The sequence below is a fragment of the Fukomys damarensis genome, unplaced genomic scaffold, assembly GCF_012274545.1.
Source record: "Fukomys damarensis isolate Sample0158 unplaced genomic scaffold, DMR_v1.0_HiC HiC_scaffold_21, whole genome shotgun sequence".
Classification (NCBI taxonomy): domain Eukaryota; kingdom Metazoa; phylum Chordata; class Mammalia; order Rodentia; family Bathyergidae; genus Fukomys; species Fukomys damarensis.
In genome coordinates this window covers 32,806,279-32,826,499 of record NW_022900933.1, presented here as the reverse complement: position 1 = coordinate 32,826,499, position 20,221 = coordinate 32,806,279, and the positions used below count along the sequence as shown (strand labels likewise).

Below are 20,221 nucleotides of genomic sequence, written 5' to 3'. Positions count from 1 at the left end.
CATCTGAAATGAACAGACATTTCTCAGACAACGAAGTAAAAGCAGCAAGTAAATATATGAAAAAATGTTCCACATCACTGGTCATTCGAGAGATGCAGATGAAAACAACACTGAGATTTCACCTCACCCCAAAAAGAATGGCTGCTATCAAGAAATCAACCAATAACAAATATTGGTGGGGTTGTAGGGAGAAAGGAACCCCTCGCTGTTGTTGGTGGGAGTGCAGACTGGTGCAACCACTACGGAAATCAATATATAGATACCTCAAAGAGCTGGGACTAGAGGTTCCATTTGACCCAGCCATCCCTCTGCTGGGTATCTTTCCAAAAGAATTAAAAGAATCATATCACAGTGATATATGCACACCTATGTTTATAGCGGCACAGTTTGTAATAGCTAAAACTTGGAAACAGCCCATTTGCCCATCAGGAAACTGGATAAAGAAGATATGGTTTTTCTATAAAATGAAATATTATTCAGCCATAAAGAATGAGAAATTAGACTCATTCACAGGAAAATGGATACATATTGAGGATATACTCCTAAGTGAAATAAATAAGTCACACATGTGTAAATACCAAATAGTTTCTCTGGTGTGAGCAAACTATAATAGTACATAAGATCCTAATGAGATAACTGACAATATGAAATGGGAAGAAAAGGGATAAAAGTGTAGGGAAAGTGGGAAGGGTAGGAGAAAGGTAATAAGGGAAAGAAAAAAATAGGAGAAAATGGAAATAAAGTGTTTGTAAATGGGGAGGGGAGGAAGGGGTGAAGGGAGAGCAGGGACAAGGGGAAAAAATGAGAACCAAGACCTATCATGTAAAGGTACAAGATCCCAATGATGAATGCAACTGTACTGTATACCTAAAATGTACCGATAAATTCAATGAGAAAAAAAATAAAGAACCTCAAAGTCGCAAAGCCATTCTCTCTGAAAATCGGGAAACATATCAAGGTAGGGAGAAGCATCCACTCCTGGGGGCCCTGAGAAGTTGGGGACCATTCCCAAAATCCCCAGCAAAAAGAAACTCAATAGCCTCATTCAAAGTTAGACCTAATTTAGATGAGAAGTTGGAACTCCAGCCAGGATTCTGCATGTGGGAAACATGTAAATGATTTGTGACCAGAGGAGTGTGCTACAGAGGAATGTTCTGGTCACCTCTCCCTTTAAGAAGTGGTGCTACCAGGGTTTTAGCTCAGTGGTTTGGTGGCCTGCCTTGTGAGCGCAAAGACCTGAGTTCAATCCCCAGTACCAAAAAAAAAAAAAAAAAAAAAAAAGAAGTGGGGCTAGCCCCTGTCCCTTCTTTGAATCTGGACAGGCTTCTGGTTGCTTCAATCAACAGAGTATGGTAGAAGTGATGCTTATATGACTTCCAAATAACTTCTATCTGCTGTCTTGAAACATTCTCCCTTCAGAAACTTTTTCAACATCATACTTCTTCCAGAACCCCAGTGAAGTCACACAGAAAGGCCATGTTTGGGTCTCTAATCAACAGCACTAACTAACTGTTCTCAAAGCACCTCATCTCAGATCCAAAATATATGATCTAGAAGCCTCTAGATAATTTCAGGTCCCAGCTATTCAAGCCTTCCCAGATAAAGCCCCAAACACTATTAAATAGAGACAGGATGTCTCCATTGTGCCCTATCCAAGTCTTTGGACCCACAGCATCTGTGAAAATAAATAAAGCTTGTTGTTTTATGCTGTTACATTTTTAGTAATTTCTTAAGCTGTACCTGCATATAATATATATACAGGGTCTGCCAAAAAATGTATACATGCCTCAGGAAAAGAAAAAGAGTATGATGCTTTTTCAGCAGATGGTGTTGTCCTCATATAAGGGACCCTACAGGATTTCATGTATCACAGAAAATCCACTATACTGCCTGCTGGCCCTTAGAGAAGAAACTGAAAATGCATGTGCAGCAATCTCAATGACCAATGTTGCCCAAGCAGCAGTTCACCATACTAATAAATGTCTGGAAGCTAATGGCCACCACTTTGAGTACCTCTTGCAATTGTAGAGGACAAAGGTAACTTGTATTAATCTCATGATGTCTCAATAAATTTACCATTAAAATATTTATACAAGTTTTTCTTTTCCTGAAAAGTGTGCACATTTTTGGTGGAAAATATATATATATATATATATATATATATATATATATGTTTTATGATAATGTGGATTCAATTCTAAATATCAACAATTAAAAATAAACTTTCCCCAAAATAATATTTGATTGGCCAAAGTTCTAAACAATGGCTATGGCCCCATTAAGTTTTAGTAATATTTTCAAAAGTCCCCAATTCAGGCGAGCTCAGCTACATGCATTCATTTCTATAGTGAATCAGATTCAGATTCAGCTGGATATGGTTTTGAAATGCTACTCCAGTCTGTTTTATTGCTTTGAATTTTAAACACAAATAAATATAGACAGTCCCTGCCTTAATGATGGTTCAGTGTAGTGGGTTTTTGTTTCTTTTGTTTGGCTTGTTTTTGTGAGGAAGTATATCCATACAACTATTCTGTTTTTCACTTTTAGTGTTCAATTAATTACAAGAGATATTCAACCTTTATTATAAAATAGATTTGGGTTATAAGATTTTGCCCAAATGTGGGTTAATGTTAGTGCTCTGAGCATGTTTAAGGTTAATGGGGCAAAGCTAGGATATTCAGCAGGTCAGATGTGTCAAATTCATTTTCAACTAAAGGTATTTTCAATTTATGATGGATTATGACATAATCCCATATAAACTGAAGAATATCTATAATTCCAAGTAGTCTCATCAAATGATAAAATCGAAATAAACCAGCAGAAGTTTTTTAAAAGAACTGAAACAAAATGGTGTGTGTCTCTTTATCTTTCAGTCACGATACAATCATTGTTTATTTCAAACCTACTGCTCAAAGGTAGGCATATGTCCTAACAAAGTTAGAGACACAAACCGTGCCCAGAGCAAGCTCAAACAGTTCTGAACTATTATGAATTTAATGGCAGTTATCCAAATTAATTTCATATACAATTCTTCTTAAAGGATAAGTAATAAAAATAGGCTTATTTTATAGGAAAAATTACTTTTAGTAGTAAATAATAAATAGCAAATAAAAAGAAATGCTTAAAATTATCTACTCCACATCTCAAATATGCTGAACATGCCACAAAGCCTGGATATGCTGATTCTAAACTTGGACTGGGCTCTAGCTCAGTGGCAAAGCATTTGCCTAGCACCTAAAAGGCTCTGGGTTCAATTCTTGGCACCACAAAAAGAAAAATAAAGTACACACACAAAAAAGAAAACTGTGTTAATTATCAAGCTTGTAAAAGTCTCTCAAAGCAACAAACAACCTCTTGCAGTTAGAACAATGGTTCTAATAATTTAGAGGCAGACTGAAATGTCTAAAGTCTAAGGGAAAAATGTCTAAAAAATAATTATACATGTAACTCGGTAGGCCTAAACCCCAGATGAAATTTATTTAAAAATCCATGAAGTTTTTAGCAAAGTTATACCAGCAAAAGCACTACCAGCTAGAATTAAAGTGGACAGACACAGATACAAATGAAAAAAGGTCTGTAAAACCCCAGTTTCTGTACAACAGAGCCATCAGGTTGTTACATGTGCTATTTCTTGTTGAAAGGAAAGATACCTCAGACAGTGGACCCAAGACCTTTGGAAGACAGATGGATTAGGGAGTGCTCCTAGGAAGCAACACCAGATCCTAACAAAGGCACATCTGCTGTCCTCTGCTGCAAGTTCATGGCTGGAGCTGTCACAGACCAGTGAGTGCTATCTGCTTCCTTTCCTCTTTCTGAGTAAAAGCTTATTATTGTTATCTTGCCCCTATCTCACCACTGTGTCTTGTCCTTTTTACTTCAGAAGTCTCTGATCAATGGAATTTTAACCAAGCAGCTTCATCAATGACCATACCAGATGCAGACAAATAGAAAACTGTACTGAATTTTAAGAGTAAAGCCACAAATGGGGAAGATGTTGGGAGGTCTTATAAAGTGATATGCGTATTGTGCATATGGGAAGAATTTAAATAACTATGTCTAAAGAATAGACTGTAGTAGATTAAATATAGCCACAAAATTCTTGCCACTGCTTCTATAACCACAGAGATCCTATTCCCCCACTCCTTCAATCTGAGCTGACTCAGGAACTGCTTTGACCAATGGAATGTGGCAGAGCTGATGCTATGTGACTTCTAAGTTTCTGTCTCAAGGGGCATTGCCACCTTCCCTCTTGCTCTCTCAGAATACTGTAGCCTTGTGAATAAGTACAACCCAGCCTCTTGAAGGATGAAGTATCTCACGGAAAGAAGGCCCAGTCATCCCAACCACTACAGCCAAAACAGCTAAGGCCTCAAATAAAACGTAAGAGTAAGGCCTTTTAGAACCACTTACTGCAAGTACATCAGTGAGCCTAGAAGAATCTATTAAAAGAACTGCCTTGCTGAGCATAGGGCAAATTGCCAAACCACAGAATTGTGGTCCATTGGTTGTTCTTAGCTGCTACCCTCTAGAGTGGTTTGTTATGCAACAATAAATAACTGAGATAGAATTCCAAAAGTACCTACTCATGATCCATATCCCAAAAAGTTCAAGTAATTTGTACAAGGTTTACACAGGTAAAAGGGAAAGGAGCTGGCCAGAACCCACAGATCTCAATGAGTCAAAGCTGTATGGCATTAACCTTCTTGTACTTTCCAACCATAAAAAACAAGAAGAGAAAATGGAAGTGACCTAGAGAAATTTTGTGCAAAGAAATCAGAGGAAATTTTAAAGGAAAAATATTTTGCTAGATATATTATTTAACTTATATAAATGAAAATTTTCCATATATATGCAATCATGGTATGTTTTCTCACATGTATATTACACTATTTATATTACTTTTTTTCTCTGTACCAGGAATCGAACTCAGGACCTTGCACTTGTCAGGCAGGCATAGTGCCATTAAGCTAAATCCCTGGCCCAATAATCATTGTCTTTTTTTTTTTTAATTACCAGGAATCAATCTCAGGGCCTCACACTTGCCAGGCAGGGACTGCATCGCTAAGCTACAGCCCGGCCCTTACATACTACATTTTAAAACAATAGAGATTTTTAGTGTATAAAATAATCCTTTACATTCCATGCACTATATTATCAATCAACCCTTTTTATAATTAGATTCCTATCCCAGAATTATATGTTTTTTATTTCAGATTATATAACAAAAACAATGTACATAAGACAAGTGAGCAAAAGCAGAAATGGAAACAGAAATAAAGAACATTTGGACGTTACAATTTTGCATGCTAAAAAACTTCCTTTCTCTCTTCACAAATACAATGACAAAGGGGCCAGGGATTTAGCTCAGTGGTTCCGCCACCTGCTTTGCAAGCATGAGGTCTTGAGTTCCATCCCTGGTACCAAAAACAAAGCAAAACAAACAAAAAAGAAATACAGTGACATGTACCTGCTGAGAAACCATGGTGCAGGAATGAGGCAGATGGCAATGAATGAATTTACATACAAACACAGCAAATCAAGCCCCATCACACAGATGATTTGCTCTTACCTTTTTCTGACATATAGCAGATATTTCCGCTGTAAGGGAAAGGTACACAAAATATCAACAAAGAAAGATCCCATTTTAAATAAGGGCAGCCATGAAGAAGAATAAAAACAATCTTAATAACATATTCTATGGATTTGGCAAAAACAGCTATTGATTTGTCTTGTAACTTGTCATCTACTTTTATTAGCTTCTATTTTTCTCCAAAAACATAAAATTCCTCTTTGTCATCTGATAGTGATTTCAATTTTCATTTAATGAGATTAAAGACATTTTCATGCTGGCAGTATGTCACCCAGTCTCACAAGTAATTCAATTTCTCAATATGACTTGGAAATCACATCATGTTAAAGCCAAACAATTTTAATGTCAACTCCTACATTTACAGAGGACAAAATTAAGGGCCACTGTTGTTGAATGAGTGCTTCATGATCACACAGTAGGTTATATTAATGGCAGGGACGCATGTGGTGCAAAAGTCTTTGAATGCCCTATTTTCTGCTCTTTCCATAATACTATGATACTGGTTTGATATGGTATATATAGACTATTGCTGGGGGATATTCTGTTATATCATACCATAGGGGGAAAGATTCTACTAACTTGGTCTCCTTATATTTGAGCTATCCATTTGTATCAGTCTTAACTAATGTAAAATCAACTATATGGTCACTTAAGAGAAAGCAATTCTCAAACCCATGGACCAACCAGATGGAGCAAGACCATCAAACTACTGTCTACTTACTTACAAGATTAACTTTAATACATTTAAGAGAACTCTTTCTTAGTGAACATAGCAATTATTTCCATGGAAAATGATGCTAGAGGGTACTTGAAAATAATTTTTCCAAGAATCTATTAACATTTTCCTCAAAATAGAGCTAAAAAATGACTAATACTTTATTTATGGGATGGTCTATGCAACAGTTTATTTAAAAGATTAAAGGTAAATGCTCCAAAATCCTGTCTGGAATTATGAATTAGTGGATGCCAAATCAGTGAAATTTATAACTCAGTCAGAAAAATTGACTTTGTACAATTAATGGGCAATAAATCATTGAATTAATTTCTCTTTTAAAGTTGAGATGGCCTAATATTAAAAGACTGCAAAGAATAAACACAATAATCATTGAGCAAAGGTAATCATTGACCAAGAGCCTTAAGTTAAAAAAAAAAGTATTTACAGAATTTAGTTAACATAAGGTTTTAACATTTCTTTTTAAATGGGTCTTTCATATAAATCCTTTTTATTATATATACCTGAAGTCAAATATCAAGTTTTTTCTGTATTACTGATCTGTACTCACTATGTGCCCAGATATTTCCATAGTCTGTTCCTCTGCTTTTCTTCTTTTCAGTACTGGGAATTGAATCCACAGCCTCTGTACTGAGCTACACACCCAGGCCTTTTTAGCTTATATATTATTTTGAGACAAGGTCTCACTACGTTGCCCTGTTTGGGCTTGAACTTTAGAACTTGCATCCTCCTGCCTTAGCCTCCAGGGAGTACTGAAATTACAGGTGTGGACTTCTGATTTTTAAGTACTTTTCTTTATCATTTCAGCTGCCAAGGTGGGTAGAACATATGCTTTTCCCAGGTACAAAGGAATGCTCTGTCTGAGACCTGCTAACTTTCAAGACACAGCTTTAAGAAGCATTGCAAATCTTGTCTTTCCATTAAAATGGGCTAGATATACCTTATCTCCATTTTGCTGATTGGGAAATTTAGTTTCAGAGCAACTAAAGGATTTTCCCCTAAACATGGAGCTAGTAACAGTGACAGGAAAAAGGTCCACTATTCAATTCTCTTTCTTTTGGTACCCTTATTCCTTTTCTGAAGTGGCACAGAATGGCATATCATTGGCAATATCCACTGTACAAACAGAAAATCCCTTTAGACATAATTCAGCAGGTTTTAGTCATGCAAAATCCTAACTGCAAAATGTAATCTTAATTTTCGTAGAGCTGATACCTCTTCCCTCATTATTAAGTGATTTGGTATATTATAAGCAAGATACTGACATTAGAGCTTCAAGTCACTGAAAATTCAGGGAGTGATATCTTTTGTAAAATAAAATAGCACAAAAGAAGATAAATCAACCATGTCATTAGTCATGATTGCTCATGATTCATCCTTTCTGAAATAAACCATACCTTGTGGCAGAAGTACATCAATCAACCACTCACTGTGGTCCCTGCAAAGAAAAATAAAATTCATTTTGTAACTTCATTGAAATGTTCCCCTTCCACATGAATGTTTATAAGCTACACACTATTGATGAAAGGCTTTTAATAGAAAGGAAATATAATTAAGAGCACTATCATAATAAACTTTTTAAATGTCTAATGCATTCCACCTAAATTATAAATTATAGGCATTTCATCATTTTCAGTTATCTTTAAATGATACTTTCCAGATGCTAATTATGCCAGCCCAAATACTGCATGATCTGCACAAAGTTGAGTGTGACTATGAAAGTGACAAGCAAAGAAAACCCACTTGAACTATATGTCATGTTTGGAAACCATAGATTTCTTTTTAATACGCCTATCTTTTTCTGTGGCCTTTTTAATGGGTCATTTCAACATTGGAGCTGCTCTGTCAAGTGGAATGACTTTTTCATGTTACATAAAGAGAAACACTGCAACTTGCAAAGTTGAGATCTTCCAAATGAAAGCTTGCTGTATGTTAAATATCAGACCAAATAAACACAGCAAGACTAATGGGAAAGTTGGATAATGTAAACAATGGATGTCCAAACAACAGTCCTTATTTTGTCATTGCTCTATTTCCTTCTCTTAAAGGACTCTTATACTTACCCTGCAATCCTCTCACTGCATTCTTCACAGAGATACAGTGGGGGTGGTTTGTCACCCAAAGCTACTGACAAGGAAGGGTCTATACACATCTGAAACAAATGAAAAGACATAATGAACACTACTGTTCCTGTGCACTACATTCCCTGTATCATGAGGACAAATGCTTCAACGATGACAGATTTTCAAAAGCAAAATGAAATAAATATTTTTAGTAACACCCATTTGATCTGTAACTGCCTAGACTACAATGATACACGAGTCCATGCTGAGGATTTAACGATGTGGTTTGGGTGGTTTTTCATTTCTCCTATTACTTGCAACTCAAGTGTCAGGAAATCCACTCTAATTCCAAAAAGATAAAAAATGATTTTGTTCAATGGCTACTCAAATTGCCTATGTGGGCAGTGAACGCAGTAATCCCTCTTTGGGAAAATGACAATGTATTATTAAGATTTCAAAATCATAAATGATACCTATATGCTGGCAGGAGAGAATTTAGCTTCCTAAGACACATCTTATTCAGAAAAGGTAGCATTAAATCTAGCATTGAGTAGTTTGCTTTTCTTACTCTGAATCCTAGCTTTTTATAATGTTTTATCATGTTTTATTTTCATCTCATTTTTTTCCCTTCACATGACCTACAATTTGTTTACCCCCTGATGTTTTGGTCTTTATGGCTGGGGTTTTGCTAGCTTAAGCATGGAGATAAAGTGTTCATTTCACAGTTGACCACAAGAAGATTTCAAGTATCTGGATGTCTTACATCAATTGAAACAAAACATTCAGATAACTAGCTGCATTTTGTGCTTTGCATCCATTTAAATTTCTATAATTTATCAAGGTCCCTGGTCTTCAAAGAATAATCAACCTGTGTTACAGTTAATTGTACAGTAAATATGCCAAGTAAAAACATCTTCTGGAATTTTATTCTATCTTTAGCTGCTTTCACTATTTTGAAGGGGGGAAATGACTCAAATTTACAACCCAAACAGCCTGTAATTCAAAGTTAAAATCCTGGGTAATTTCAGTTGTTGGAGAAATAATAGAATTGCTAAATTTAAATAATTAAACCATCATAATTTATAAATTGTATATTCCCAATATTAAAAGCCCAGGGTGAAAATCGCCCTTATAAAAGTTTCATACGTCTTCAAAATGCCATGAGTAGCTACTTTTGGTATGTTAAACCAGAGATCAGCATATTTTTTCTAAAAGTGACCAAAGACTAAAAACAATTTGAGGTTTTGAGTGCAAATGGTCTCTATCACAATTGCCCAACTCTGCTGATATAGCATGAAAGGAGTCACAGAGAGTTTGAAAGCAAATGAGCATAGCTGTGTTCCAATAAACTTTAGTCATAAAAGCAGACAAAAGGTCAGACTTGGCTGTGAGCTTCACGAAAATGGGAGTTGATTAAGTAAGATTTGGGGGGTGATGAAAAATGTCTTGGAGTTAGATGAATATGATACTTGTAAACACTGTGAATGTACTAAATGTCACTAAATTGTTCACTTTTAAATAGTTACTTTCATATTATATGAATTCAATCTCAATTTTTTTTAAAAAATGACAGAGTTGGGGATTTAGCTCAGTGGTGCTACTGCCAGCCTCGCAAGCGCAAGGGCCTGAGTTCAATCACACACACACACACACACACACACACACACACACACACACACACACACACAAAATGACAGAAGGTGGAATGATTTGGCCTGGAGTGCTTTCAGGAGAAAAATAAGGCCAACACAGAACAACAGATTGGGCTATTTACCTAGAAAAAGAGAAAATAAAATTCCCAATAATTTCTATGATTGGAAGGCCAGAAAGAATTCCTAACCAGGATGTTAGAGGACTCATAAGAAAGCAGTCTGACATAAAATCAAGAAAAAAAATAACTGGAGAAACCTATAACAGGCAGGAAAAAGAAAGAAAGGATATAGAAACAAAAGTAAGCAAGAGCTGTGCAAATCTCATCATTAAGAATCGAGCTGAACTCCAAGAGTAATATTTGGTCCTACATATGTTCAGCTCAAAACTTCCTCACACTAAACCAAAGTATCTTTGAATCCTAAATGTCTCTGAAATTCAAGAGAGGGGTGCACATAGTAGAATGGGAGAGGCCCATGATTTCACTGGCAGGTTATCCTCACCTGTTCTTTCTCAACATTCATTCAATTTGCATTCATCAAAGGCAGAGATACAAAAATGCCCATTGTTGTTAGTATGACATACCTATCATTATTGACACCCTTTGCCACTTTGGTTTATAAAATACATTCTTTTATTTCTTTTATATTTATAGGATCTCATTTTACCTGCTTTGTTTCTGTACCACGATGGTATTAATTTTCTCTCATTTGGCCATATGAACAGTCTATGTAGCTTTAGAATAAGGTAAGCAAACTCTCGTGGCACTAAGTTCTTAAAAGTAACAATGAACTCTAATAAATTCTCATTCTTCATAATATGAAATTTAACTCTTGAAAATCCAGACATTGGTTTATCCAATCAAATCAACAAATATATCATAAGCAATTCTAATCATTTCTTGTAATATTCAACTTCTGAGATTTGGGTTTTAATGGCACTGAAAGAACATGATGTGGAAAAAAAAATGCGGCGAAGAGTCAAATTACCTCATTCTGTTTCCTCAAGCTGATATTGTCTATGTGACCTTAGGAGAGTGACTTCACCTTTCTGTGTAAGTACTGTGTGCTAGCCAATTGCATCACTGACTGGAACATACAACTCAACCTCTCTAAGCCACTGTTTCCTTATCTCCAGTTTAACCTTCTGTGTGTGTGCTGTCCAAACACTTCTCATTCTTTCCAACTAAGTCATATCTCTGACCTAAGCTAAGATTTATTGATTTTCTGGTCTTGTCCTACATTTCTTGAGCATGCACTGTCACATACTAAGCAGTCTTAATTTGAAGCATACAGATGAAAACAGGGAATATACATTTCCCAGGGTTTATTAGCTCAGATAAAGGCTAATTAAGGACTATGTAAGTGTTCTGCCAAGACTCTTTTGACAATTAGCTCACTACTACCTATCACATGGCTATCAATTCATAAGCTAAAACCTGTAGATACCACTATTTATTGCTCTGTAAGAACAGTCAGACTGAACATAGAGGTGCTTGACATTACTATAGATCAAAAGCCTCTGCTTTACAGAGAAGTATGCAATTTATTACACTTTAATCAGCAATTTTCTCCTAATAATTTAACCATTGAAAATACAATATGCCACTAGGTCTAATAAAACAGTACCTTCACAGCTGGTTTGTTAATTGCGTTGTGGCATTCAATGTGTTGGCAGTGGATGGGATTCCAAGCTGTAAAGCAAAATAGAGCTAATGAATATTTCTCACTGAAATTATTCATGCCTCGGTGAAAACACAGCAGACATTTCACTATTTTCTTTTTACCTAAATGAAATTGTCATTATTCCCTAACATAAATGCCTTTTATAATCTATAAAAGGTTTTAAAATCAGGCAGAGGCATCATAGTTCCAGCATTTTTCCAGGGAAAGAAAGCCAGTATATGACAGTATACGTAGTACCATATCACCTCACAGTGTGATAGCACTAATAAGTTATCACAGATTTTTATGATTATATTTTCACTTCACTCCCCAATGACTCTGTGGGGTAGATACATTGGAGTATTACTCTCACTGCAGACAAGACAAAATTAAAGTTTAAAAGGTTGTGAAGCTCAATGTGGACACAGAATTATTAACTATAACTTGGGACTAGAACCTCTATCCTTTAGTCTCTGGCATTCTGCTCTTTTCACTGTAGTATATTATATCAATCATCCTATATTTCTGGAATCAGGAAGCATTTCAAATTTATAATAACTGAAACTCCAAAAATATCCCACTTCCCACTCCACCCCATCATATGTGAAAATGGGAAAGATGAGTTTCGTGCCCGAATGAAACTTAGTCACACATGTAACCCAAATACTAAATCTCTGCTAGTTTGCAGATAACTATTATCCAACTCTTTAACTCAGTATACAGACAGTATAATAAGGAAAAGAATCAAGTGACCTGGAATAAACCAGCATGAAATCACATCGTCTAGACTATTATGTTGTGCAAATACCATGTTACTTAACTAACAATATTCCATCACTTTAAAAAAGGTAATAGGTTTATATACTTTAAAGTAGCACATCTTTCTAAACTGTCATATTCTAATTTTCCAGGACAACAAATCAATTTATATAAAAAGAAAACAAGTATAGATCAGAGACCAGTACTCTAATAATATTGATTATATTTTTAGATGAAAAAAGGAATGAGTAAATGAATGGATGAATGAAGAAATAATTTAAATATACATATTGCATAACTGTCAAGTTTGTTTCCCATATATTTTTAAGTCAAGATGACTACAAAGAAAGGCAGCAGTTTTTATTGTGCAAAAAGAGAAATTTAAAGAAAAAAACTGCCTTTTAACCTATACTTGAGTTGCAAGTATATGGAATATGTGCCACATTCCTCCAATCCCAAACTCATGACATACAAAACTAATCCTTTACAGCATCCCTTCCTTCTGAGTTTATAACTGGTCAAAACAAAGTTCTGAGCAGTAACGATTGATCTAAATATAGTTGCCACAAAAGATGAAACCAGTGAACCGTTTCTGAATCAGTGTATTACGAGAATGTTTGCAGACTGACTTCTAAATAGTAGTAAGTCCTTGATACTTATAGACATAAGTAATATTCAAAATACATAACAGCTGTTATGGCACTGGTGCAAACAAACCAGTGCCACAGCACTAGATCAGGGCTCTAAAGACTTCTGTTCTGCCAGAAATTACTGCTTTGTGTGTGACTAGTGGGAATATATAGGTCTAATTCCTCTCACTTTTTCTTCCATTATTACCATGTATCACTAAGATAAGAAAAGACTGTGGGATGCTCTGCTTAAATTATCAAAACCACACTAGATTTAAGCTTACTAGAGCAGTGATTCTTAAATTCTATAGTGTGTCAAAAATCACTTGTACTCTGGTGTGAAAAACTATAATGGTACATAAGATCCTAATGATATAATTGACAATGTAAAATAGGAAGAAAAGGGCTAAAGGCATAGGGGAAATTGGAAGGTAGGGGAAAGGTAATAAGGGAAAAGGAAAAAAATGAGAAAATGGGAATAAAGTATTTGTAAATAGGGAAGGGAGGAGGGGGTGTAGGGAGGGCAGGGATAAGGGGAAAAAATGAGAACCAAGACCTGTCATGTAAAGGTACAAGAACCTATGATGAATGCAACTGTACTGTATACCTAAAATGTACCAATAAACTCAATGAGAAAAAAAATCACTGTCGATGTTTTGAAATATGATGTCTAGATGCTAGATGTACTGAATAAAAAATCTCTGAGGACAGAATACAATTTGTAATTGGGAAAAGTACTAAAATTGGTTCTGATATAAAGACAATCTACATGCCTTATTATGTGGCAAATATAGTCACGATAGAACTCCATTCAAATATAACAACAAAAGAGAGCACAAAAACATGACCGACCCTATTCTTCTTTGAATTATGATGGCACAGTTGGTATTAGTCTTGCATTCCTACCATAAGTAACTAGAAAAACTGAAAATAACAACAACAACAACAACTGTTTTTGAAAAATTAAACTACAGATAGTGTAAGTTAGTGTTTTTTGACAGTAGAGAAATAATGTAGGCAGCCCCACAAACACCCTAGTTTTCTTTGTAAAAGCAACTCCAGCCTTGATCCAAGAAAGAGAAAGATATGCAAAGTAGGGTAATTTTGTTGAGTTAAGAGGAGAAAAGTTGGGATAAAAGATGCAAGATAGCTGGAATTTGTTAGATAGAGCACTAAGAAAATAGGAGTAGGGTTAATTTTGAGTCTTTGGCTTTAAATATGCTAAACATATGTAAGGTAAAACTTCATAAGGAAGGATTACAGAACAACTACAGGGGACCTATAAGCTAAACAATTTCTAGTGTCCATATATGGCTAGGAGATGTTCAAGTTCCAACCAGCCAGAATGACAAAAACTCATTTAACACCTGGGGCATACAACAGATACTCAAGGAGGGTTATATCTTAGAAACAGAACTAAATTAACAGAGGAAGACCAACCTAAACTTATGTTGACAAAATTAAGAACAAGCCTTGGAAAGGTCAAGCTGATTAACTAGAAACTCCAACACACTTTAATGGAAAACCAACAAATAAAACAAACACTAACATATTTTAATGGGAAAAAGTCCAGGTATTCAACAATGTAATATTCATGAAATCCAGCATCCAGTCAAATATATGATATTTGGAAAGTAAGAAAATGCTACTCAGAAACAGGAAAAAATTGACAAAACATACCCAGAAATTACAGAGATGAAGCAGTTAGCAAACAATAACTATTAAATAGTAATTATAAATATATTTGAAGGAAAACATAATTATGAACATGAGGACAAACATGAAAGATATAATAAAAGAAACAAAACTTCTAAAAATAAAAATGCAATATCTTAAATTTAAAATTCACTGAATAGGCTAAACAGCTATTAGATAATGCAAAATAAATGATCAGGTAATTAGGAGACATAATAGGAACAACTCACAGTGGAGTACCGAAAGAAAAACAGCTTCAATGAGCTGTGGAAAATTTGGGGGGAGTATAAAATATATTAAAATCACAAAAAGATCACAAGGGGGATATATTTGAAGAAATACTAGCCAAATTTATTTGATACTGATTGAAACTATGAACCCACAGATCCAAAGAGCTCAATAAGTCACAGGGAAGATAAAAGCAAGGAAAATCACACCAAAACTCATTAGAATCATATTGATGAAAAGTAATAGTAAGGAGAAAATCTAAAAGCAGCCAGGAAACAAAACAAAACCAAACAAAAAAGACACATTACTTACAGGGGAACAAAGATAAGAATGATCGTTGATTTCTTGTCAGAAACAATGCAAGCCAGAAGACAATGGAACGACATCTTTAACAGGCTGAAAGAAAAAAACTGTCAACCTAGAATTCTACACCCAGTGAAAATATCCTTCATAAATGAATATTAAATAAAAGTTATTTGAAGACAAACACTAGATAATAGAATTAATTGCCGGCTGGCAATTGTAAAGAAATTGTGAAGGAAATTGTAAAGGAAATCTTTCAAGCTAAAAGTAAATGATACTATATAGAAGCTTGGGCCAATGCAAAGGCAAGACATAGCAAATATGGTAAATAACTACAAAAAATATTTTTACTCATATTAACATGTTTTTAAAAGATGACTGAATATTGAAAACAAAAATAATAGCAATGTATTATGAGGCTAACTGTGTGTGTGTGTGTGTGTGTGTGTGTGTGTGTGTGTAATGTTTGATAACAAGAATAAAAAGGAAGGTTGGACCTGGTTGCACATGCCTATAATCCCAGCACTTAAGAGGTTGAAGCAGGAAGACTGCCACAACTTCAAGGCTAGCGTGGGCTACACAGTGAGTTCAAGGTCAGCCTGAACTATATAGTAAGATCCTGTTTCAAAAAATTTTAAATGAGGGCAGGGGATTTAGCTCAGTGGTGTGGCACCTGCCTTACAAGTGCAAGGTATTGATTTCAATCCCCAGTACCGCAAAAAAAATTAAAATGGATGATGGAGACAATGAAAATACATAGAATTATTACATTAGAATATTGATTGGTATAATATTATTTGAAGATAGACTATGATGTTAAAGGTATATTCTGTAAGCCTTCAAGCAATTTTTTAAAAAGGGAAAGTTAATCCAATATGGAGATAAAATTGGATACTAAAAATTAATCCAAAAGAAGGAAAGATATAAAAAACAAATAAAAACTAGGTGCAACAAATAAAACAAGTACAAAGTCAAAGAATGAAACCCAACCATATCAGCAATTACATTAAATGCAAATTGTTTAAACAATAAGTACATTACATGGAGGTAGTCTAAAAGGCAGATGTTGTCTAATAAATTTTATCAAAAAGCATGCCTTAGTTATATGCTACTTATGAAAAGCATTTGAAATATAAACAGATAAGTAATAAACAGAAAAAGCTACATCATGCTACTTTCTGTTCATTTAAAAGAAAGTTTTGTCCCTTTGTTTCTTCTTTGTTCAACTCTTTTTGTCTATTTCTGATATTCTGAGTAACATTTTGCCATTCTTTTGAGATCACGATACACAGTATACTAACCACTGTTATTCTCTATTTTGTTATGACATTGTTTTATATTTTCATATAAGTGTTTTTTAATGTTTTCTTTATTAGTATCTACTTTTATTAGATTAAAAGAAAAGAAAGCTGAAATCTTTATAAATACAAGATAAGTAAGCTCTAAGACAAAGATATTACCAGAAAAAAGAAAGATATTTCATGAAGATAAAAGGGCCAATTGATCAAGAAGATACAATAATCATAAGGATAAACTAATAGAACTGAAGAGAGAAGCTCAAAACTACTGTTGTAAAATTCAATAATTTCCTCTCAGTAATTGATGAAACAAGTAATTGATAACACAAGCAGTAACTGATAAAAAAGCAGTAATATCATTAAAACCTGAATAACACTCTCAAACAATTTAAATGTTAAAAACAAAACTAACCACACAAACACTGCGTAAAACACATTCTCAATAATCATGTAATATTTAGTAATACAGACAATATTCTAGTTCAAAAACCTGAAAAATTTAAATGGATCCACATCACACAATATGTTCTGATGAGAATGAAATTAAACTAGTAACCGATTTCACCAAATACTTGCACATTTAAAAAATACCTCTAATAAATTCATAAATCAAAGGAAAAAAAATCACAAAGAATGTTAAAAATATCCTATGCTAAAATATAATATACATACAAATTTGTGGGATGAAACTAAAACAATGATTTCATGGAAGTTTATAGCTTTGAATCCTTATATTAGAAAATCTAAAATATCTAAAAAATGATTTATGCTACATCCTTAAAAAAAACAGAATAAAAAACAAGTGAAGTGCAATGTCAATGGAAGGAAAGAAATAAAAAAGAAACAGTAATTATTAAAGTTAAAAACTGAAAACTAATAGTGAAAAATCAATAAAACAAAAAGCTAACTTTCTGGAAAATTCAATAAAATTGATAAGCCCTGTAGCCAGGCTCATCAAGAATATTAAGAATAAAAGGAATCAATACAGATCCTAAAGACATGGTAATAAATTTAATAAATTGTGTTAAATGCTTGTGTACTTCAAAAGATGCATACTGAAAATATGACTCAATAAAAACTACAAAATCTAAGAGCCTTATAATGACTAAAGAAATTAAATTCATAATACAAGACCCTCCTACAAAGAAAATCATAAGTCCAGATGACTTCACTAAAGAATTCTAGTAACCATTAAATAAATAAACTTTACATAAATTCAAGAAACAGAACATGAAAAGATACTTTTCAACTCATATTATGAGGTTATTACCTGTAAACAAGGCCACATGAAACATTGCAATTATATAAATATGCTTCATAAAGGTATGAGCAAGAACATTTAACAAATCTAGTAAATTAAATATGACAATTTAATACAGCATGTCAACATGGAGTTTACCCTTGGAATGCAAGGCTGGTTTAACAGTGTATAGCAAGTCAATGTAATTTACTGCATTAACAATAAAGGGAGGAAATCATATGATTATCTCACTAGAAAGAAAATATATGTGCCCCCCTAAATTGACATTTATTCCCTATTAAAATTTTAAGCAAACGAACTAGAAGGAAACTTCCTCAATCTGATTTTTTTAAGCATTATGAAAGTCTAGAAACATAACCACAAATGTAAGATGGTCAATTATTTAAACAATCAAGGTGAATTTAATGTGAAACATAAGTTTTCAACAAATCAAACTGGAACAACTACATTTCTTTAGACAGGGATTCAATGCTTTCTTCATATTATACATAAAAATCAGTTCCAAACAGATTATATGCTTAAACATAAAATCTTAAATTATAAAACTTCTAGAAGCGCAAATGAATTTTTTACAACCTTAGTATAGACAAAAGAACAAATATAATATTGATAAATTTTTATCAATATTAAAATATTCTTTTTGAAATAGCTAAAGAGGAAAGCCACATTCACAATATACTGACAAAAGTTGTATATTTTAAACATAAAAAATATGATGAGCACCTCAGTCACTCCCCCAAAAAAAAGTTTCACTGGGAATTCTAAATATAAAAGCATATAGAAATAGCCAGCAAGGACCCACAAAGATATTCATTACCATTATTCACCAAAGAGAGAAAGTTAAACAACGTTATACTGCTCCATGACCAAAAAGCCTAATATTAGAAGACTGACAATCTCAAGTGTCAACAGCAATGTAGAACCACTAGAACTCTCATACATTGCTGGAGGAGATGTAAAAGGTTACAGTCACATTTGAAAACTGTTTAGAAAACTCTAATAATATTGAACATACAATTACTATATAATCTCATATTTCCAATGCTATGTGTTCATCAAGAAAATTAAATGTGTATCTATAAAAAAAACCTTTTATATCTTTAGTCCTAATCACCAAAAATCTTCATCAAAAAGTGAGTAATTAATTATAAGGTATTGATACAATGGAATCCATATGATGGAGTGCTATACTGTTAGAAATTTATACAAACATCAATAAATGAAGAAACATTATACTAAATAAAATACACAAAAATAAAAAGAAAATTGTTTAGTGATGAGTCCATTCACATAAAATCCTAGAGCAGATAAACTAAACTACAATGACAAAAATAAGATCAGCAGTTTGTGATAGAAAATGTGGTGAACTGCTAGAAACAAGAAAGCTTTGCGGAGTGATGGAAATATTCTACATTTTGAATACGGTATTGATTATATTAATGATACTTCATATCAAATTATATCAAACTATACAAACTATCACTTAACATGTATCAAACTATAAACTTAACATGGGTTGCTTTGTTACATAAAAATTATACCATAATACAATCTATTTTAAAGGGGAAAATGAAAGAGTGACCAAAAAGATAATTCAAGGAAAAGAAATATCATACTGAAAAGAAATATGTTTAAAAATGATCTGCTCCATGAATCATGTGGAATCAGCAATATAATGCAGGACCACATAGCCTCTATAAAAATAAGACTAGAGACAAGCATGGTGACACACACTTGTCATCCCAGTCCTTGAGAGGCTGAGGTAGGGAGATCACAAGTTCAGCCTGAACTACAGAGTGAGACCCTGTTTCAAAAAATAAAAAGACTTATTTTAAAAATATTTAAAACCACCAACAACAACAAAAACATAGGAACAGAAAGTCATATAAACTGAGAGTCAGATGTGAAATTAACAGAATGGACTAAAACTGGAACTGGATATGATACATAGTAAATGTAAGCAAGCTAAAATGAAATAGCAAAATTAGAAACTCACTGAAAACAATAAATAGAGTTGATTCTTTGAGTGAAAATCTAATAAATAACAGTGTAAGCCAACCTGAGATGCTAATAGAGAAAAAGACAAATATATAAAAAACAGTTGTTATAACTGCTAAAGAACACAAAAAATGAAAATCTGACCTAAGAGCTAGAAGTATTCCAGATAAATACACCAAAACAACTGGAAGAAAACAGTAATTTAATACTTTATTAATGAGAGAAAATTCCTGAAAAAAAATTTAAAGGACCTAAATTTACAGATTAAAAGTGTTCTTTATATTCACGAAATTCAAAGAAAAGATAGTCATACTTAGAAATAGTGGTGAAAACTTTAAAAATAAATAAAC

General features: G+C 33.6%; 1 protein-coding gene across 1 annotated transcript in view; it reads right to left on the bottom strand.

Annotated features, from left to right (window-relative positions):
- Positions 1-20,221, bottom strand: part of Unc79 (unc-79 homolog, NALCN channel complex subunit) — a 211,737-nt gene that overhangs the window by 148,444 nt on the left and 43,072 nt on the right. Inside the window, exons 9-12 of the mRNA XM_033766768.1 lie at positions 11,665-11,729; positions 8,387-8,475; positions 7,721-7,761; positions 5,570-5,598 (exon numbers count right to left, since the gene is read on the bottom strand). Coding sequence (XP_033622659.1) covers positions 5,570-5,598; positions 7,721-7,761; positions 8,387-8,475; positions 11,665-11,729 — 224 coding nt within the window. The remainder of the gene's footprint in view (positions 1-5,569; positions 5,599-7,720; positions 7,762-8,386; positions 8,476-11,664; positions 11,730-20,221) is intronic.